Source organism: Passer domesticus, chromosome 1 (genome assembly GCF_036417665.1).
Source record: "Passer domesticus isolate bPasDom1 chromosome 1, bPasDom1.hap1, whole genome shotgun sequence".
In the NCBI taxonomy this organism is placed as follows: domain Eukaryota; kingdom Metazoa; phylum Chordata; class Aves; order Passeriformes; family Passeridae; genus Passer; species Passer domesticus.
Window position 1 is genome coordinate 70,245,502 of NC_087474.1, and position 23,998 is coordinate 70,269,499.

Sequence of the window (23,998 nt, forward strand, 5' to 3'; positions counted from 1 at the left end):
CACTTTGAGTACCTCTGATATTTGACAGCTCTACGAGCACTTGAACATCATTTATCACGTTTATTTTTAATAGCTCTCCCTGGGCACAGCTGCCTTGAATGCCAATCTTCTTTTCTTTTGCCTCCTGTAAATATTTGAAATAGCTATTCATTAACAGTTGCAGATTTATTTGGCACTGTTGTACTGCTTGTGAACTGAAAATAGCTTTTCTTTTTCTCCACCCCCCATCTTCTGCCTGATCTCAAAAAAGCCTGCTGTTTAGGTTCAATCTGTCAGGATTTAAATTATGCTCCAGCTGAGAGCTAATCAAGGGTATCTGACCTGGTTTACAAATAAACTAGGAACAAGAGTATTTTTTTTCCTTTTTTTTTTCTTTAGGGCATGGGCCCATATATGAAAACAAACCACGAATGGGTCACAAATACAGTTATCCTAAATTAAAGCAGAGGCAACTTGTCCAGAAACAACTTGTTCTCTGTCTTCCTAGAGGTTCTCAAGTATTTTCACTGACAGCTCTTACACCTAGCTAACGTGCAATATTTGAATTTCAGATTTCAGTACTTTTGCACAATGTACACAGCATTAAAAAGGCATGTATTAAAGCTATCAAGACACCCTGGTGTGCACCTCAGGAGTCCCACATATCTGTGCAAATCAAAGCTCTTATTTTCATGAAGTGATATTGCAGGAAAAAAAATTGCGTCATTCATCATGATTGCTCCTAATCTATTTCCACACACAACCAAACTGTGTATAAAAGCCATTTCCCTAATATCTGCGCTTACCAAATTGTACAAAGTGAGTCTTAAGTGCGTTTTAAGGTCTATTTTCTTTGGATTTAGACGAGAGAGGCCAAAGAGCTCCCTAAAATGTACCAGTACAAAATGCACTGAACTTGTCACTTCTGTAGCATGTAATAAGAACATCAAATTTTTGAATGCAGACACTTGCACATGTGAGAGGGTTTTAAGACAAGAAAAACTTCAGTCATGTCTTGTCTAATGAAAAAAAGCCCCTAATGCATCCAATACAATATAACATTCTTCCTTCAGAAGGCTGCTAAAGCTGCAGAATACATTTTGTTTAAAAGAAGTGTTGCTCAACTGGTCTTTGTATTACATGGTATGAATGATGACAGGACAACATGGAAGTTATATTTTCTTCTACATAGTCCTGTCCTGTTATTTCATGAACAATCACAATCACTATAGCATCATGTCTAAAGCTGGCATCAAAATATTTTAGCACATATTGACTTTTGCCTTAACATAGTAGGAGGTACTCCAGTGAAGGTTAAAAAAAGAAGGGACAATAGTAAACCATGAGAGAGATCAATCTAATCTCTGGGACCAAGCCTACAAATTTATTTTTTAATAAGTTATATTTAGTAGTGTCTCAACATTCTCTCCCTGTCACATCTGGGCTCATCACCACCCAGAGTTTTATCTCACTATGACTTCACTGACTACAGCATGAAAGATTAGACAATTTCTTTTTATAACTTACACTTTACACTTAAGATATGCTGTGAGTTGAGTTGCTTGATGCTGCAGTATCTTGCTTCTGTAAACTGCACCTTTATCATTTAATCACATAACACTTTTAAAGGTCTTTGAAAGAAAGTTATCTCAGATAAAACAGTTCTTAGTTTCCTCTTAAATTAATCTCAGAAGTTACAATCTTAATTAGCACTAGATACAGAGATGGAATGGGCTTGAGTCACAGTGGTATTGCACAACATGTCAAGAGGATCACCACAAAACCCAGCCTCCACATGGAAGGTAAGCCCTCCTTACAAAAGGTGATTGAGAGCAATAATAAAAGCATAAGGCACACTTATACAAAATACACTGGGGGAAGTAAGTGACTTGCTGAAATACAGCATAAGAATAGCCACAAGTAAGACCATTAGTCAGCTTAGCCTAGAGCCTTCTCCCACAGGATGCTTAGTGGAGAGCATAAATGCATAAATGATTTGCTGAATACTCAGAAAATTGCAACACTTGACATAAGATTTCTTATTATTTTAAAAAATGGATTTTTCATCCATGCCTGTGTGCTATTTCTTCCAAACGCTCAAACTTTCACTATGTCCCATGCTAGGGGGCTTCTCAGCTTTAACCACACTATGAGATTAAGAATCCCACTACAATTTGTTCTGAGCCTGGCCTTTGCTAGCTTCACTTAATGCCTTGGAACCTGGTATGGGCTGAGACATCCAGCATTGCCGTTCATTTTAAGCAGTCAACATATTGGTCAGCTTGCAGTAGAAGGGGTAGAGGGGCATGCACGACTCATGCAATCCATGAACAAAAACACAGAAAGGAGGAGAGCAAAATGTATGCTGAGAGGTCCTAGTTCTGTCACAACTCCAATTCATTAAAAAAAAAAAAATCTCTCCTTCACATTCCCATAGCAAAGAAAAAGAAATTAGCAGAAGATCTTGAGTAATCTTGTGAGTAGGAGGTTTCAGTGGCACAGAACAGCTAAGGCTTGTTCCTACACAAGGCCAAGCTGTCCAGCAGCAGACTACTTACCAGATGATAAAAGGAATCATTGCTGCATTCTGATAAATTACCTTTGGATATGTGACATTAATGATGACCTCAACTTGAGAGGTGGATGGTGCAACACAGTGCATCAGATTTGTTAAATTAATGATTTGGATTCTGGTCACCAAATCTGTTCAACAGTAGAAACTGCTCATGATATTTTCACAGGAGCTATAGAAAGCCTCAGGCAGCTGATTGCAGCATAACATGCAAAGCTGACCCTGAAAATACTCTTACAATGTTTTGGAAGTATTTGTAATCCAGGTTTTACAAAACCAGCAGTAAATACATGAGTAAAATATGTATTATCACAGAAATACAAGTTCCTATAGCTGAAAAAATATTTACAAGGAGTGAAAAAATTCCAGTACCTCTGTGGCTAAAAAGCCACATAAAACCAAACTTCCACTCTCAAACAAAATTAAAGATAAAAACCTTTCCCCTCTGAAAATCACATTTAATTCCAACTCTTTTTAAGTTCAAGAATAAATACACACAAAACCAACTTAATCTGCCTGGCAAAGAGTTAACTACTGGCTTTGACATTAATGAATCCTGTGGTTTACACTCCATTTCAAATAATGCAAACTTAGCAAAAATAAATTTATAAATAAAATTAACAAGCAAGTAATGCTACCCAGCTTTTTTCTGCTGCTGTTCCATTAAATAAGCACAGAAAGAATATAACATACACTACTCTAGTGGAATATAAACAAATTTTCAAAAAAAAAAAAAAAGAAAAATAATTTCAAGCAAACATCAGATTGATGAGCTCTTCTGAAGAAGCCACAAATGAGCCAAACATTCTGTTAAAAAGCATGAAGACTAAAGCGTGTTTCAGCCCTCTCTTTTCCCTTTCCCCAGTTAAGCTGGAACAGGTATCTCCTGTCTTTGTAAGATGAGAGAATACATCCCAGTGTGTCCAGTATTATATGAAGTATTGTAGGACCATTTCTCACCCCCAAAACCAGCTAAACTGGCCTAGGGAAGAGCAGCTCTGTGATGAGAGAGAAGCTTGGGCAGATTACTACATCTGGTTTCCCAGACATCCCTCCAGTCCTTTGCTCCAAAGGATAGTTCCATTGGAACACTGCAGAATTGTGGTACTTCCATAATGTCAGCATCTGGGAACATTCAACTTGTATCAGTTACTATTGTCACCCAGTGAGGTTTCTAAAAACACATTCAGTTTTACCCCAGGTCAGCCCCCCAGCCTGATTCATGCAAAGAACACTCTCCCAGCCAAAAAGCAGGTGGCCTGAGGAAAGAATAAAGAAAAAAGGGACAACAGGGAGGATGGATGGAGGAGGAAAGGCAGGGGAAGAGAGACAGCCAAGAAAAGCTCCTACTTGCAGTGGTTGCTGAAGGTACAGCTGCAACTGTAACCTAAGGCTGAAGATCAAGTAATAATTTAAATTGTATACATCTCTGCTTTGGCTCTTTTCTATTATGCTTTTATTTCACACAAAAATAAAATGCATCTTTTTTCATAACAATACAAAATTAAGCAGGCTGGCTGTCATTCAAGGATTTTAACAGCACAAATGCAAATATTTGAATAGGAAAATAAAAAGGAATGAGAAGACTGAATCACATAAAGCAAATGTGACCAAAAATTGGGGTTTTCTTTCTGCTGAAGAAAAAAATACAACCTTTGTTAGACAGACTTTTCTGGTTCTTGAAACTGCCAAAGCTAAGAGATTAGTGGAGTCTTATTGTCTCTAGGATTCTTAGACAGGCATGCAGAGTAAGCATTCCTGTATTCAACTTATAATCCTTATTTCCAACACTGTAAGCTACAACAACCCATGCACAGTCAAAAGATCTTATAGAAAAGGAGCATTACTAGAATAGGTTTGATGGGGACAAAAAGGTTATCTGGTCATGCTATCAGACATTTTGGCAACAGTTTCAATTTATCTGGCAAGTTAGCTTCTGGACAATACCTATGTACCTCTGGCAACACCTAGAGAAAGAACAGTATCCTAAAGCAGCAATTGTCCAGATTTTCAAAAAAATATGCCTTTTATTTCATGTTACAGCATTAATATGCTTTATGTTTTGGAACAGATAACCATGATATGATAAACATTTCAAGGCATCCAAAGAAGCTATTTAAAGCTATTCAAGCTTATAATAATCCCCACAGATGGGAAAATATTACTTTCAGAAACACAAGGCAGCACATGGAGACTTTGACTCCTGATGAAAATCTTTATGGAAACATGATTTTTTGCAAATTCTAGGGTGACAGCTCCTCATTAAATGAATGACCACTCCTTGTTACTGCTTTATCTTCCTTCCAGCCTTCATTAAACCACAAAACTTCCTCTGTCATCCCATACATCACCTGAGACAACACCATGGTAGAAAATACAATGACTAACCACCTATCATCCCGAATGCAGTCAGGTGTTACTCTACTTCACTTGTTTACACTGCTACATTACAAGCTCTTTGGGGCCACATTTTTTTTTATCAGGTACACAGTACTTACACAATGAAATCCTAATTATACAAATGGCAATCGAGTGACAAAGTGGTTTTTCTTTAAAGTGAACAGCCCAATTACAGGTCTACATGTTATGCTGCATACTTGCAAAAGCAACTGTGATTAATTTTTGTGCCTTAACTGAGGCATGGGCATCATTTTTTGGCAAATTAACTCTCATGGCATGATTACAAGGCTGTTTGACAGAACTAAATCCTATATGAACTGTGGAAGAAGGCATTGGCACATGGAGCAAAAGAGAAAGAGGTTTCCCTTCCTCATTGCTGATGCCTAGTATCACAGTAGACTTGGCAGGAATGGAAAAAACCATAATGCTTAAAACCAAACTGAGGTACAGAGCATGCCCACAAAATCTAATAGGCAAAATCAAGTGAGCCTCCACAAAACCCATTTAAACCAAGAAGAAAATTTAATTTTTAAAAAAAATAGTTGATCTGGGGCAAAGTATCTGATCTGCCACACTAAGGCACAAAGGGCTCCATAACTTTTCAGTAAGTTTTTCTAGTTTCTAAATTTGCCAGGAATAACATGTTTTCCCAAATGTTATTCTTGCAAATAATGTGGTGATCTTAACTAGAAGTATCAATTAAAGTTTGACAGACTTATAAGGAAATGGAAGCAAGATTATATTACTGAAAGTACTTGGCAACCATGAAATTAGAAGATGCCACATTCTACACCCTTAATGAAAATAATATTAACAACATATTAAACTAAATCTGAGCCTTCTGCTGATTCTTAGTGTTTCTGTGAAAAATAGTGGCATGTTGTGAATCCCAGAATCCTTTGTGGCCAGAGGGCACAGAGATGATCAGTATGTTTAATATTTTGATGACAACATCAAACATACTGCAAGTGCACTGCAGAGTGATCAGCCTTTGGCAACAGATCTTGAAAACACCAAATTTATTCTGCATGAGTCTATCACCCAGCATGTGCAATAGGTTTGAAGCATTCTGACAGCAGTGGACTGACTGCACACACAACACACTACAAATGCACAAGAATGGCTACATGGCTTTTGGCTCAAAGTCAGTTCACATCTGGCCATCTCAGAAGGAGGCTTCAATGCTAACTGCAAAAGGCCAAGTAAAAGCATGCAAAACAAAGGAAAAACATGCAGAGAAAAATTATATTTTCAAATTCAACAATTTTTAATAAAATAAAAGATTAGCATAAAATCCACACAGATAAATTTTCACAGTACTTAACTGTCACAGTAAAATGAATGGAGGAATTTATTTAAAGCATGTTAATAAGGGTGTTGTCCAAATGCCTCTTCAACACTGACCAGCTCGGGGCATTGACCACCACCGCAGGAACCCTGTTCCAGGGTTTGAGTGCCCTTTCAGTAAAGAAATATTTCCTCCTGTGAAGTCCAAACCTCCCCTAAGGGATGCAGCTTTGAGCCATTTCCATGTGTCCTGACATTGGACGCCATAGAAAAGAGATCAGCACTGTTCTCTCTCCCTTTCCTTCTCAAAAAGCTGGAGACAGCAATGAGGAAAAAACCTAAACAGCAATAATTTAATGCAATTGCCACTACAGTTCTGAAGTAAAATTTAAAATAATGAAAAGGAATATTTTATGCGACATGTAGAAGACAACAGAAATAACAGTAACAGTGGTCAACATGACTGTGTAAATAAATGTACCAAGAAGACAACAGGGAATTTCCTTCAGAGCCAAGAAGAAAATTCACTAAACTAATTTGCTCACTCAAAAGTAGCTGGAAAATATCTCCAATATTGCAATTTACTGCTGAAAAGATATTTTTATCCCTTAAAATATCTCTTTACTATATGACATTGGTTATATGTGTTTGCATATGTTACACAGTAGTTCTCACATACTGGACATGCTGCTTCTACTCACTACTGATGGATTATAACTTTTTAAAAAAATTTAAAAATTCACATGGACAGGAAAACTAATTATGCTATCCCATCTAACTATGAAATGACAGGCTGGTGCAAAAATATTTATCTTGGCCTAAGTATTCTGTGCATTAGCAAAGTCAGCAGTAAAAAAACTTGAATCATTCATAATACACAAAAAACAATACAGAAAGAACTTTAATAAACCTTAGAACAACAATGAAAAAAACCCTAGCTTTACAGCCATACCCAAAAAGCACAGCCAAACAAAGACAGGTTGTTTATCAAAGTGTCTTAAATACAGCAGCCCAAGCTCCTGGGAGCACAATGTCAAAATATACTTCAGGAGCAATATTGGAGTAAAGTCTACATTCCCTGGAAGTCAGTAAAAAGGCTGACAGAAAAGATCTGTTGTAGATAAACAGTCACCATTCTCCTCCTTCTTCTCTCTCTCTAGGTCAGATCTGCAGACACAAGAGCTCTCTCTACAGTATTAGTTTCTACTCTAGAAAGACCCTGAGTGCACAGCCCAGGTTCCATCTGGATAACTGGACACTCATTCTCTGTCAGTGTGCTCAGAGACAAAACCCACTACCAAGAGCATGGCCCAAGCATCCTGGTTTGGTACTGCTTCTGCTAATTAATGGGAAACTAAAACATCGCCAATACTTCATATTTGTCCTTTCATGACTGTCAGCTGCCCTGAAACCACACAGAGAATTTACTGGTAGTTGTGCAGGGGCAAAAGAGCTACTAGGAATAAAGCAGAATGTCTTGACAGAACCTCATCAGAACCGCTAAAACCAAAGATCCTCTGTAGAGCTCACAGTCATCTGAAAAGCTCTGGAAACCAATCACACTATATAAAATCAATCCTTATTATCACCTATAAACACCTGTTTCTGGCAAACTTGTAGAGAGAAAAATATTTAACAGTAATCTCTTTTAAACTCTCAACACTCCAAGGTCTACCAGATTAGGGATAATTGCTGAAGACAACTAATGAAACTCAAGATTCAGAATCTTAGTTTTGGTACTCCCTGCTTTGTAATGCTACCCGTTGTCCAAGATTTCCTAACAGAAGTGCTATTGAGAACTCAACACCGCTCATGCCAGTGAACCATCATGGTAACAATGGAATAAAAGTAAGTGAGATTTTGCCACTACAATTATCCATCCAGAAGGAATCGTTCCACATAGTTTGAGGAACAGTGTTTCCTGACAAGACTGACTTTCATCTGAGCATTCTGACTGCTACCATAAAGTAAAATAATGTAGTAGTTAATTGTACAGTGTATAATTAACAGCAGTACATTCCCTGCCATCTGCAACAGACATGCAATGCTTAAGAAGTATAGTTTTGTAGTGGTACATACAAAAGATTTTCATTCTAAACTAGAATAAATAACAGTAATTCCATAAAATATTTATATTTTTAACTTAGTTTGCTGAATGAGCCAAAATTGCTTGCAATATAAAGTATTGTGTTTGCCCAGAAAGCCTCTCACAATATGTAGGGTTTTTATAATAATGAAAGCCCCACTTCAGGAAAAAAAATCAATTTTGAGTCCTGCAATTTAGCCAAAGCCATCCCAGGACACCACTGCACACAATATTCAAAGTTCAGACTTGTTTAACTTTTGTGTCTCCTTGGAACACTGTTCACCAATGGCAGCTCCCCCAGCCTTCCACTTTATATACTAAGCAAAACCACATGGTTATACATGAAGTTGCTTTGCCCAGGAAAGAAAGAGCCCTCTCACAACTGTAAATGCAATCCCCTAAAATACAGCACTGAACATGGCACAGCACATTTTGAAAAAATTTATTAATAAATTGATGACACAAAGAAAGTGCTGTACAATCAGCTGTAGAAAAACTGCATAAACAACCCAACAGCAGACATTTGTTCTCTACTCAAAGATCACTCTACTGTATTTCACAATACTTTTTCTTTTACCAGCTTTCTTACAGAACTCTGCTATATATTCTGATTTGACATGGCTGCTCATGTAAAAAAAAAATTAAACTATTACTTTCTAACAGTTGAAGTTCACAGAAAAAAAACATAAAAGCTAAAAAATGAAAAAACTCAACAAACTATTTTCAACTTGAGATAGATTATTTTCTTAATGAAATTTTGTGAAATATTCAAGTTCATGTGACTTGTAAATTCAAAACTATTATGGAGGTCAGAGAGGAAACATAAACCATGCAAAAGTATGCAAAACCCCCTCAATTTCAGTATACCTTAGTACTGAACACTTAGTCCAAGGCGTTATGAAAGTATGCAGCATGTACTAGAAATCTACAACAGTTTTTGTGCACATTGCATTGAATTCAAGATATTAAAATAATATACAAAAAGAAAAACAGCTTATTTCAGAGGTTGAAAAAGTACAAGAAATAGGCTAATATTTGTTCAATCATGGTGATTTCAGCCATGTCTTTTTAATCAGTTTTCAAAGTGGAAAAACCTTTCATGACACATCTATACCTCTCTGTTTTTAACTAGAGCTTCAGCAATACATCTTCTGTAAAAACAGAAGTGATTGTTGAAGAGATTGTGGCTCAATAACTCAGCGAAAAATTGAATAATGGCTTTGAGTTGCTAAAGTCTTTCACTGGATTGATGAAGATTCTGCAGCCCACAGCTGCAGCAAGCTGGCAGTAATAAATTCTCCATGCACTGCAAACTAAGGATCTGACTATTTCATCCATTTCTAAGTATGTGCAAGCTGGAGGCAAAGCCATTTTACAACTGAATAAATACTTGCTTCTTTTCCTATGACCTCTAACAGAGGTAGTAGTGTAAGGCCGAACAAGAATAGAACTCCCTTGAGATGCCTGCTGTGAGAAACGTCATAGCATTTCTTCAAGAAATTTCAAAACAATAGCTTAAGGGCAACTTTTTTCCATTAGAAATCAAATTATTTTGAAAGAGTCAATATTTATAATAAAGGCCACAGTACAACACATGAATTGAATTACTCATTTTTCAATCCAAATGTACAATACTTAAGTTCAAAATACTTTCCAAAATTTCACATTTATTGTCTGCAAAGACAAACAAAACTTGAGTTTTCTTTCTTGTTATGCCAAGTAAATATATATTTATGCTAATACAATGTGTAATTTATGGTATATACGTACAATTATAACAGGACAGAAAAGTCTGTTTGTTTTTTTTTCTTTCCACACATGCCATACATCTAAATAAAACTGAGATAGCTAACTTAAACAAGGTCATAATCCTGACTTATTACCCATCTTATCTTTGTCTTACTTCCTTGAAGAATAGTCCAAAGTTTCTTTAGAACAGCTATACAGTGCTGAGTAGCACTTCTTATGATACTTATAAATGGCAGCTTCTCTCTTGCTCAGTAACTACTTGCCAATTTCAAAATCATCTGTCTTATATTACTAGAAAACTCCTAACTTTCTGAAAAATGCTTCCTGAGCTGCTTCTTCACCAAAATAACAAGCATATTTATGTATGCTCTATTTCAGTTATTGATTATTTCACAATATGTATGTAGGTTTTAGAAAGTTATCCTACTAAACCAAGAAATCTGACCTGACAGGGTTCCTGTCAGACAATCCTAACAGCCAATCCAATTCACAACAACAAGAGCATTAAGTCTACAAACCGAAGCAATAAGAAAAGATTAGTGGCAACTACAGATGAGCTTCACAGAAGAAAATAGAGGAACTTGGCTTTTAACAAAAGTGAAAGGAAAGGGCATTTGCAACCCTAAGCAAGAACTTTCTGTATGTATAATGTAGAACTCAGAATTTGTGAACACGGGGTTTAATTAGGAAAAAAGGTCTTCCTTGCATACAACTGACAGGAACAGACAAAAGTTTATCACTGGCATAAGTAAGGTTCATTATGGATCCCTAAATAAGGATAGATTCAAAAACACTTTCAATCATTGGAGACTTCTTACTAGAACATATTCAACTCTCAGAGCCATAACTGAAGCCCAGGGGATGTACTGTCTGTGCATCCACACAGGACCTGACATCAAATGTTGTATTTATTCCTTTTGATTCAAAATATTCCATACAAAGATGGAAGGAGCTGCTACCAGAATTACGAGTTTTTTTCATGTACATTTCAGCCCCTCAAAATGGCACAAAAACAGAACAAACACCACCTGTGCCTTCACAATGAATACCTGCATAATTTGGAAATCTGTATTGTTGAAACACAGGTAAAATTTAGATATAAAGAACAAATACTAAGATACAATAAAGCTATCATAACTAACATACATGCAAGAGCTTTAGGCAGATACCTTCCCAAGAGAGTGTACTGCAGGAAAAACTTAATATTTGAATCCATGTGACACTACAAATATTCTACTGAAGTTAAAAGCTGATAAGCTTTGTATGGGTCTCCAAAACACCCCAGAATGTCTCCACTAAATCAATTACCAACAAAAGCAATGTATCGCTGGATAGGATTTAAGAATCCTTGGAAGACTCATTAAATTTTCATAGCTGAATGAAAAAAGGTTTCCATCACTTTTTAAAAGAAATTAGAGATAAAGTAAAATGACCAAATTTTATCACTTCCACATCACCTTCAAAAGATGCATACACAGAACAATACAAAATCAAAATGAAAGACTCCTTGTATGACTGCATTTTGCAAACAGTGGTGTACACCATAACAAAAGCTTTCTGCCACAAAGACACCATGAGACACAGCTATGACTACTAATAGCAACAGTGTCATATTGTACCCCAATCATTATGTCTGAAGGTAAGCTCAGATACACTTCAGTGGCTGACTTTTATTGTAGGGATAAAATTCCTTACCTTGAAAAGACTGCTTGGCTCTGTCCACCAGTTCTTCAATAGGATAACTTGCTAGATCTCCTCTGGCATGCTTAGTTTTACAGTAGGTACATGCATTGAGACACCTGTTGAGAAAATGAAAATACTCAGTTTCTAGCCAAGAAAGTCTTTATAGGTACAGCTATACTTATTAAGCACCTCTGAAAAACTGAGTTTTTATATCTATGACCAAAAATAGTGGTATTCCATTTTTAAATCAATGGAATAGTTTGAAAACTGTTTTGCTGTCCTAACTTCTTGAAGTATCTTTCACATCTATGTGAAAGTTTGAAAAACAATCAGTGGGAACCACATACAAAACTAATAGTGGGAATTTAAATATTTTTTAGAAAGGTACAATCAGGTTAATAATTTTTTATTACTAAAGGTCAATCTCCAGGTTTCCAATCGAACTATTACATAAAAAATCCAACCTGAACAAGAAAGTAAATGAAAAAAGTCCTGAAGGGCTGAAAGTAGATTTTTTAAAGTGTGTATACTTGAAAAGACATTTCAATTCATTTTTTAAACTTTCCTTTGGCTTGTATAAATAGAACAAACAACATAATGAAGACAGAATCACCAACTAGAAAAGAGTTTGGCACAAAAGACTGCAGAACTAATGAAAACTCCTACAAGAAAATGAAGAAATAATGTGATTGTTTTTAATTTACCTGGCAGTATACTAAAGGCAGACTTATTTATGGTACAAGGATGGAAAGACTAAAACAAACAAAAACTACTTCGCATCGTAAGCCTGTTGTGCTTTTTTTCTCTTCTCCCCTTTTTAGAGCTGATATTGCTCTATCTTTGTATAGGTTAAAACATTTAAACCTAAGCCCTAATAAACCTCACAGACCCCAAAAAACTCTTTTTAAATATTTCCATTGTTCATGCTTACTAGAATACCATAAATTCTGTCCATTTTCACAACGAAAAGGCCACAGCTTCATAAAATCATACAATCTCTAAGGCTGGAAAAGATCATAAAGTCCAACATTTGAACGATCACCACTGCATCAAATAAACCACAGCACTAAGTGCTACATTCATCTCTTGAACACTTCCAAGAATGGGGACTCGAACACTTCCCAGGGCAATTCCCTGTTTCAATGCCTGCCCACACTTTCAGTGAAGATGTTTTTCCTGATGTCTATCTTCAACTTCCCCCGGCACAGCTTGAGGCCATTTACTCTTGCCCTGTCACTGGTTGCCTGGCAAGAGACCCCCACCTGGCTACACCCTCCTTTCAGGCATCTCTAGAGGGTGGGAAGGTTTCCCCTGAGCTTCCTTTTCTCCAGGCTAAACACCTCCAGCTCCCTCAGCTGCTCCTCATCAGGCTTGTGCTCCAGAGCTTTCCCCAGCTCTGTTTCCATTCTCTGGACATGCTCCAGCCCCTCAATCTCCTCCTTGAAGTGAGAGGCCCACAACTAACACAGGATCCAAGGTGTGGCCTCACCAGTGCCGAGTACAGGCGGACAATCCCTGCCCTGCTCCTGCTGGCCATGCTATTGCTGATACAGGCCAGGGCCATTGGCCTTCTTGGCCACCTGGGCACTGCTGGCTCTTGTTCAGCTGCTGTGAACAGCACCCTCAGGTGCTTTTCCACAGGACAGTGTTCTGTCCACTCTTCCCCCAGCCTGCAGCACTGCAAGGGGTTGTTGCAATCCAAGTGCAGGACCCAGCATTTGGCCTTTTTGAAATTCATGTGGTTGGCGTTGACCCATCAACCCAGCCCATGCAGTTCCCTCTGCAGACCCTTCCTACCCTCCAGCAGATCTACACCCCAGCCCATCTTTAGTGTCATCTGCATACCTACTGAGGATGCACTTGATCCCCTCAACAACAAAGATATTAAATAGGACAAGAAAACATTTAGGTACCAGAAAAGGCAAATGTTCCAACTACAGCATACTTGGAACTAACACCATAGCACTTTCAAAACAATACCAAAAAGGCAAAGATAGCACAGGGTGGGATCTGATGAAGTCACCAGCCCCAAGATTGTGTTCACTACCTGGATATATTTTGTCTTCTATTATGATGTCTGACATCTCCATGACTAGGTGACTAGTGCTTTGCAGGCTCCAAATGTTTTTCTTCACAAAAACTCCCCTCACATGTTAGTTCTGCTTCATTTGCATAAGCAGGGGTTCAGGAAGAGCAGAACACTGCCCACAATTTGTTCAGCTGCCCTCCTGCACATGACCTCAGCCCCGAGACCTCCTCCATTCAACGGAAATCTTATGTTCTGCAAGAGAACATTAAGGTAGTTTGTGATTCTCTCTGGATATGTATATTATTTGTTGTGCCTATCAGACCAAAACATCAGATTTCAGCATTCACCTCTGATCAGAAAACTAAAATATACTGCTTAACAGCAGCAATCAGACTGTTCTATTAACTAAAAATGTATATGAAAAAGGTTGCCTATAAAATATCCAACTGGCTAGTAAAAATATAAAAAAATCCCTTAATCTGAATCTTTACAACCTGTTCCAAATAAGCGATTCATTGCCACCCAAACACAACTAATTCATCAGAAGTATCTCATGTTTTTCCTGCAAATCAGAAGCCTATCATCACAGAGGATCTGAAGCATGTGTTAAACGTAGCACTTGAAATCAAGAAAGTGTAAGCAGATAGTTGGTTTATGCTTTGTCTGTGTAACCTACATAGCAAATGAAAATGTTTTTCTTCTAGGTCACAGTCATCTAAATTTTGCCAAGAATGGCTTTCCCTCAAAGCCCATGGGTACTTCTTCCTCTCTATGCTGCTCTTACACAAAGCATGTCTCCATCCTTTTTTTTCTTTTCTTGATTTTCTGTTTTGTTAGTGTGTTTTCAAAGCACAACTCTCCATTAAACCCAACACTTCATTTCTAAGCATGCTCCCATCCTGACATACCACTGAAACACTCTTCTCCCTCCACATCATTCATTCAGCTAAACCTCAACCTTTTTCCACACAGCTATACAGAGAAAAAGCATTACTGATCAGTCAAGGAAACATAAAATCAGTTTTGAACAAATATGTCTGCCCTTTTGGAACCAAAACACAAAAGGTGTGATATTATGTACTAACCTTTGTACTATACTAACCTTTGTTTTCTCCAAGAAAATAAAATTACCAGCTATTTTGTCAAACTTCTCAGGTCAAGAAGAGATTTTACTACAACAATCCTGCCCGTTGAACAGTGAGTTACTTTAACACTGGCTTTTTCACTCACAGAACAGAATTCTGTCAGCCATCAGTAAACAAAGAGATGCATCAAGATTTTTTCCCTTGGGATAAAGTCAATTTATTGGGCTGAAATTTAAGCTCAGATTTGGGAGAACAAAAAAAAAATGCACGAGAAAATGCAACAACTTTTATAATTTCCTTAAATTTGTAAATTCTGCCTTAAGAGTTCCAACAAAAACTTTGTCACAAATTTTGGGTTGCCTTGAACTGTAACCTTGCATGAAAACAATCCTTTTGGAGACCTTCAGATGTGTCAACTCAACCTAAGATTGATAAAAACTGTAATATTAGTAAATTATTTTTAAAAAACTTCTAAACTTACTCCCGTGTAATAGATCTAAACAGATCTAAAATCTAAACTGGTGTTGAGGTACAGTAAAAAGGATAATTTATGCTAAATACATAGAACTTTTCCGTTTCCTTATCATGTATGATGCATCTATAAAATACACCATGTCACCTCTTTCTCTTCTCTTCTCTCCTTATAATTTATGCATAAGTCACATACATCCCTTACTATGTATTTTGCTCTGTATTTGGGTAACAGTATTTGAAAAGCTTTACAGCAAAAATAGTAAACAGTAGGAGTGTTAAGTACTATGCAACAAATAGTGCCAAATACTGAAATTATTAATCTCCAAATCTTGAGCATAATTCTCATATCTTCAATCAATGCTCTTGTCCTACAAGACTGCGCTACCTGAAAAAATGCTGTAACAGCAACTCTTCTATGGTATTTCAGTAAACTCTGTCACAGAGAGAGCATGGAAATGTGGAGAAAGAGCCATTAATAAAGAAGATATTTTCCAAATATTCACAGTATTATGATATTTGCCAATATTTTCACAATATTATATTTTCCAAATATTCACTGTGGTATGTGGTATTGCTTCCAAGACATTTATTACTATGGTCTTTAAGTACAACTTCAGAGGGTCTGTTGATTTATTTTGGGGTAGGAGCTGAAAGTTGGAACTTGCAGGCAGACTTTTTTCAAGTTTTGCTGTGATAATTAACTTACTCCTCCTAAAAAAAAAAAAAAAAGAAGTATTGGACACGTCTAAACAATTTAGTTTTTTGCTTTTTTGGTACTTTAAGAGATGATATAACAAAACCAAAAAGAGACAGACTTAGATGTAACATAAAAAAAGATCAGTTTTAGAAAGCAAACTAAAGGAGACAAAACTTCTATATCCTGTTTGTACTATATTTATTAATAACAACTTGGAAAAGGAAATAATCTTTTGGGCTACAGCTGATCAACACAAAGATGTAGATTTAAACTACTTGTAAAAATGCTGAACTAACCACTTTTCACAGATATAACAATTACAATTCTGGAAAATAGAAATTTAAACCAAACCATAAGTATAATCAAGGATCTGTAGTGGTTTCTTCCCTAGTAAGCCAGCCTCCTCTCCAAGTTTCCAGCATAACAAATTACTCATATGTCCATGCTGCCACATATTCAGACCACAGACAATCAAGTGGAAAAAGGCTTTTGGGAACTTTGAGAATCTGAGCACTGCCTCTTACTAAGTGGCATCCACCACCAAGTGATTCACCTAAAACCAACATCTCCTTAGAAAACAGACTTTACCATAGCTGTAGCTCACTTACATAGGACTAAACAGCCAAGAATCCAGTACTTGCAAAAGAGTATTTGTTTTGTTAAACTGGGAGCATTCTTGAAGCATTTATAGCTGGTTTGTAACTGCTAGTTTGTATTAATGCAGGTCAAAGCTTTTTTTTTTTTTGCACAAGGAAATCACAGACTTTTGTAGAAAACAATAATTAATGATAATTGTGTTTTTAATTGCCAATATGTTTTGGCTAAATTTTAGAGTGATTCCAGAACAAAAAAGACTGAGCCCTGGTTTTCCAACATACTAAACTGATTAAGGTACTTTGAATTATTAACCTTTTGCTTTGAATTATTAACCTTTAATCAGCTATGGGCCCAATACACAGAACTATTCACAGCAAGATAAAATATTATCCACAGAGAAATTACTACCATGTGGCTAATTAAAAAACTTTTCAAACACATTACCAAACCGAGCATCGTCAACATTTTGGTAAAGTGCCTAAAATTTTCTTGTAGATATAGGTAACAATGGTCTTTATAATGTTTAGCTAGTATGGGCTCATGTTGTGCATTATACTAACCCAACTCTTCATTTTCAAAACAATAATATTCCTCATAAAACACACACTTAACATGAAAGGCTCCCCCTTACAGATGGAACTAATTATGAGTAAGAATGCTTATGACACAGCAGACAAATAAAGACTTTCCTTCAGTGGGACTAATCAGTGGATTTCAGCAGAAGACAAGCATGAGAGTGCAGACACCAGGAAAAAAATGCTGGTTCCTCTTAATGGGACTCATGCCACTAGGTTTAGTCAAGACAGGATTCCACCCTCAGATATGAAAAATATAAAATATCTTTCATTCAAGGATCAGAAAACAGCTCAATTACAGCGTGTGATGAGCCATTAGCATGTGTGTCACTCAAATTGAAAGGGATTGATCAAGAATGTACATCTGTGAACAAGACAGGAGAGTTGAATGCTGGAATTATATATATATATATATATATAATATATATATAATATGATAGAAGATCTCTGCTACTCTGCAGATGGTTACTCTTGGGAAATTGTTCCCTCAATAGCTGGAATAATCTGGTAAACTCCTGCTTGCTCTCAAGGTGGTGTACCAAACCAGCAATTTGGATAAACTCGTTAATCACAATTCCGACTAAATACTAATACTCGCCCTTATGAGGTCTGACTAACTCTACACATTCAAAATTTTATGAAGTTTGCCCTATTTATTAAAAAAAATTCTGCTAGTATTATGGCGCCACTGATACCCCTGGCACATTACATTGGTACAAAATGGAAAGATTGCTCATCACTGTCTCCCACGCCATTTCTCTGCACCTACCACCAGATTTCCTCAGGTGGTCTCAATAGCTCCAGGCCAAGAATATTTTGTATTAAAACTATGGTTTTCCTGAAAGGGGAACGTCATTTGCTTGCTTCAAAATACAGGTTAGAGAAGAGATTTATGCTTTTAAAACACATGTTTACAGTTTCTATCAAATGTAATTTTGACAAACATGTTCTGTAGTGTGAATACAAAGAAAAATCCCTTTGCAGGCTTGACTGAGCAAAAGAAATAGACAAAATACCTACTGCCAGCAGGTGAAAAGATGGATACTAGTCACAAATTATTCACCAAAAGCTAGTAGAATTCTACAAATGTTTTTCTGTTTAGAATACCAAGTTTTGAAAACCTAACAACACTGACACTATACTTACAGTTAAATATTATACTATATTTGTAGAATTAAATGCCAGTAATACTTCTTTGCATTCTACTTCTATTAAGTCTACTTTTACTTCCAAAATATCTAAATTCCCTCAAGCATAACTGTAATGGATCACGGGGAAAAAAAGTCATTCGAAGGAAAATTAATTTTTTTTTTTTTTTTTTTAAAGGGGCATGCCTAATATACCCGACTTGTTTTCAGGAAACTGTTCATTTTCTTAAAGTTTTCACATTTTACAATAAAGCTTTTCAACCCACAATGACAGGGAGTATAACTTCCTGACAAATATTTGGGGTACGAGAGGTTGTTTTCACTTTAAAAATATTCACGATTTAAAATACTTTTGAAACAGTGGCAAGCAATTTCTCATAAAGGCTAATTAGTCTAAGCAGCAAACCACATTATTACAGAAATACTGTTTCTGGTATCCCAGCTTGTTCAGAATGAGCTTGGACACCAGCCACAGGTACACACACACGCACTTGAGGTTACAACATTTTCGATATGATAAGAACAGGACTTGTCTGAACTTATCTTTGTAGCCAAGTATTTTAGAGATATGCTGTGATAAAAGCTCTCTGAAAGTGCAGTGCCAGCCTAAAAAGTCTCTTAAAAGAGTTTTAGCAGAAAAGAGTATGACCCTTCAAGCAATACCATACAACACATGGGACTGCACACATTTTTCTCAAAGTAGGATGCCACCATGAGATTCTGTTTTTTAATTCTGCTACTCATGCTATGCTCAGCAAAATGGCAAGGAAATGCATTAAATTTTGTTCTTCTAAAGATCTTGGAAGCCAGTGTTTTACTTGGTAATGTCACACTGATTACTAATCAAAAGGAATTTGGAGAGAAGGCAGCTCCATTGGTTTGATAAGCCATAATATGATTCAATTTAATACTTTAAATATTTGCATTTTCTGAAACTGAATTCCTACAGTCAAGTGCAGGTGATTGAAAGGTCACAGCTCTGTAGTTATATCACCTACATTCACCTTACTCACTTCAAGGCCAATGATTTAACATCAAGTGCATCAATTGCACTTTCCAGTGTTTGTCTGAAGAACTTCTTGATTACTTACTCTGGTCACACAGTTTTGCAGCTGAAATAATGTATTAAGGCATTCTAAATTGATATTACAAAATAAAACATCCTATTGCTAAGGTGCACACATCTGTGTTCCCCATCCTGAACCAAAACAGTGCAGTGCTTGATGCTTACTGGAAACGGCAATGTTTTTTTTTTCTATACAATTCAAACTAAACCCTGTGATTCATAGAGACATAACTTATTTTAGAAGTATTTCCAAATAGCTGTGTGGCTATGTAGAAATCAGCTTTGGGGGCAGATCAAGACAGGCATTAATATCAAGAAAGCAACTCAGCTCAAACAGCACAGGTAGATAAATGAGGTTCTGTGGTTGCATGGAGCAGAAAATGCCATGACATTGTAACTGCAAGTCATCAATTCTTTCAGCACTTCATAAACAGCAATAATATTTAGAAGATGATGACTCCTGGTCTCAGTCAAACAGTAGTAATGAAGGGGGTAGAAATGAAGAGCTATGGCAGAAAAAGCGCAGATAAATAAGATACTTTCTTAGAAATCTGCTCACAGCTAATCCTAGAGATGTAGTGGCAGAACAGCCCAACATCACTTTATCACTATGCATGAGGAACTGTTACTCTCAGTTCCCTCCTAATGAACAGCAGTGGCTGGAAAGTGACCTCTGAGGACAGGATTCTTGGAGACTTGTTTTAATTTATAAAGTTGCAGAGGGCTGTGACTTGACAACTGCCTTAGTATTTAAAGCAACAAATAGTATAATTGTACTTAAAATACTCTACTGGGAGGCAGATGACTTAGCAAAACTTACACAGAATGTGCTGCAGAACATAACTGGGTTAGTAATAAATTTCGAAAGCTTTTAAAAATCAAGCTTTCAAAGTTTTTAATGAAACACTACTATTTAAATTTAAATTGTGAATTTTAGGGGTACGGGTGTGTATAAAGAGCACATTTAAAGTTCTGTTTCAGGAATGAAGCATTTCAGCAGATCTCTATGACTGGAATAAGGCTAATGGGAGTCAAGTGTCCTTCTATAATCAATCCACTTCATTTACCATGCATTTCACAACATCAGCAGCTTCTGAATCAACTCCACAGAAAACACGGTTGAAAAGTAGACCACTGCCTGTGACAAGAGCTATTGTTTTTACTTTCTGAATGGCTTTTGGGACAGACCCTTTTAGAGTGGTGAAATCTCACAGGAAACATTAGGCTGCAGATAATTCTATAACATACAGCAGGTACCACACAGATTCTTGGGATAAAAGGTATTGTTTTTGTACTGGTCAAAACATCCTGGGGGGAAAAAAAGTTACATTTCAGCAGCACTAAAACTACCAGGCTTAATTTAGACTTTATCTGAGATTGCCATCAGACCAGTTTCCAAAAAAGTATTTGTAAAATGTCTGTGAGAAACTGGATCTGAATTGTCTGGGTAAAATAATGGAAATAACTGCATAATAAAAACAAAGTTACCAATTATAACTTAAGTCAAAGTTACAAAGTGCTTATATAGCTTCAGTTATAAGATGTCAATATAACCTAAATCATGATTTTTATATATCTATATAACCTGATATCAATATAACCTGAATCATAGCCTTTTATACCTATACAACCTGATATAAATAACTTTTTATATAATATAGTGGCTAGTATACAGTTAACTAGTTGCTTAATGCTGAATAAACAAAAAAAAAAAAAAAGAAAACCTCACCAGGTGGATAGCTTTAAAGACAGATAAGTATAGTACTAATGAAAAATTGGCAAGTGCAAAGCCAATTAGACACAAAATTAAGAATTTAGACCAGTTAAGACCAGACAGACCAAGGAACACCTTAATGGTGCATGCTCCAAAAGCAAAGTTGAAAAGTTCACATGCTAAGAAGACTTTGGAAGCCTTCATCAAAGACCCTGACAACCCTCAAACTGGGGAGATGCAAGCACAGTGCAAAAGAATAATCTAATAACCATGAGATCATACTAGGAGGGCTGAGCAGAGAGACTTGGAATGGTTGAATGGATGGGCAGCATCTAACAGGATGAAGTTTGATAAGTCCAAGTGCCCAGTCCTGCACTTTGGCCACAATGACCCCCCTGCAGCATTATGGGCTGGGGATGGTGTGGCTGGACAGTGCCCAGGCAGAAAGGACCTGGGGGTACTGATGGGCAGCTTCTGGACATGAGCCAGCAGTGTGCCCTGGTGACCAAGAAGGCCAATGGCATCCTGGCCTGTATCAGGAATAGTGTGGGCAGCAGGAGCAGGGAGGTCATTCTGCCCCTGTGCCCAGCACTGGTGAGGGCACACCTCGAGTGCTGTGTCCAGTTCTGGGTCCCTCAGTTTGGGAAGGACATTGAGACACTGGAGCATGTCCAGAGGGGTCAACGAGGCTGGTGAGGGGTTTGGAACACAAGCCCTGTGAGGAATGACTGAGGGAGCTGGGGGTGTTTAGCCTGGAGAAAAGGAGACTCAGGGGTGACCTTGTCACTCCCTACAACTCCCTGAAAGGGGGCTGTAGTCAGGTCGGGTTTGGTCTCTCTCACCAGGCAGCAGCTGACAGAACAAGAGGACACAGCCTTAAGCTGTGCCAAGGGAAATATAGGTTGGATACTGGGAAAAGGTTTTTCATGGAAAGAGTGATAAAGTTCTGGAATGGCCTACCCAGGGAGGTGGTGGAGTCACCATCCCTGGATGTGTTTAACAAAGCCTGGATGTTGCCGGGGTCAGCTGTTACTCGTCTCTGCCCCAGCACGGGAAAAGGTGGTTCTGGGCAGGCCACGCTTTCAAAGGAGTCTGGACTCTTGCTTTTTGGTCTTCAGTTGCATTTATTGTTCCTTATCTACAAAGTTTTTCTGTCTGTCCAGCCGAGGTCTGATCAGCAAGACAGCCAAGGGCACTCTCCCCCGCCCATGGGGCAGTTGTCTCTTTTATAGTGAAAACTACGTATTAGATATTTACCTTCTATTTCCAATACTTTTCGCCCTTGTTGGCAAGTGCACTTTCACTATGAACCAATCCACACATGCCAACATCATCCTGAACATGGATGCCAAGGAGAATAGAGAAGAAGGACAGGGCACACCCAAATCCCTCCATCTTAGAACCCCTGACCCCCATGTACAGAATTTCAAACCCCCCTGTACAACATACAAAACCCCCCTGTACAGTGCTCTAAATTTTTTCCTTTCACCCTGTGATTCCTACTACTATGCTACTTAAACTTTTGTGGCCCGTAATTCTTTATATAAGGTTGGCAATTTGCTCTGTGAATTAAGGTCAAATTTCCAGGTGTCTTTGGCTTCCTGCCAGGGTCTCCGAGCCCCTTCCAGGGCTTTGAGACATCCAGGGCATCCAGAGAGATGCTCTGGGTTCCGACAGGATGTGACACTCGGTGCCATGGTTTAGTTGAGGTGTTGGGGCTGGGTTGGACTCGTTGATCTTGAAGGTCTTTTCCAACCTTGTTATTCTGTGAATATAAATAGGTTATGGAGCCTACATGATGATGGTGTAGTGACATAGTGACACTAATCAATACTTAGTGTATAAATATACCAGAGCACTTAACAAAGGTGGGTGAGTTAGGTGTAGATATCCCCCTCACCACCAGCGCTGCAGCAAACAAATACCTGTTCTGCAGAGGTATGGGGATTTATTTCCAGCCTATCTTTCAGGCATCTCTAGAAAGAACCCCTTCCCAACGATTGCATGCACACAAAGCTTTCTGCCCCAAAATGTCCCACTGGTTGTGGTAGCAGTAGGACTGTTAGAAACTCCAATGTGAACAAGGATCTAAGTAATTAATACTATGCTGTTGCTCCTAAATGTCATTTGTGTCTTGCAATAAAATTGTTATTCTTGATGGGAAATAAAAGCATCTGTGCAGCAGTAGATACATACATGCTTCAAATACAAACTCTTCCCTATGCATTACTTGGTCAATGTAAAATGAACGAAGGCCACACATTTCAACACTAATTTCCCAATCCTAAATCTCAGATTTCCAAAGCAATTTAACAGACTCATTTAAACAGACTTTCTTATAAGATGCATGGACTTATTTCTTTTAAAAACAGAAATTTAAACCAGAGCCCTTATGTTTGCCTTTAGAGTCTCCAAAGGGATTTTCAGAAGCAAATTAATCCCCTTTTTGCAGTTACAGAGCTGAGTCAGTCAGACCATGGACATAACTTTCTTACTTAACAAACAGTTATGAATTATTTTATTTTCATTATTTTGTAATGTTATTCTTTGAATTAAGTATGCTTTTCAGAATTTAAAACTAGTGACTGCAGAAAAACAGAAAACTGTAGTTTTTCATTATTAATGATCATCAACTTCTCCATCTGCTTTACTTTTCTAGAATTCTCCCATTCTAATAATTCCTCAGATCTTTTATTCTATTTTCTGGTGTTTTTTTCCTTGACATTTTCTTAACGTGTTCATCTTGTCTTGTATTTGGTGACCTGTATGCTTGTAACTCTCCTGCAGTGTCCTCATGTCCCAAGGACTGGAATGGTCTGACATTCTTCCAAGCTAGTTGGCCAGTGTTTGTATGCTT

General features: G+C 37.4%; 1 protein-coding gene across 6 annotated transcripts in view; it reads right to left on the reverse strand.

Moving 5' to 3' along the window:
- Nucleotides 1-23,998, reverse strand: part of CDKAL1 (CDK5 regulatory subunit associated protein 1 like 1) — a 378,983-nt gene that overhangs the window by 194,862 nt on the left and 160,123 nt on the right. For all 6 annotated transcript variants that reach the window (XM_064422776.1, XM_064422785.1, XM_064422794.1 and 3 more), the window contains one exon: nucleotides 11,769-11,872. In XM_064422776.1, the coding sequence (XP_064278846.1) occupies nucleotides 11,769-11,872 (104 nt within the window). The remainder of the gene's footprint in view (nucleotides 1-11,768; nucleotides 11,873-23,998) is intronic.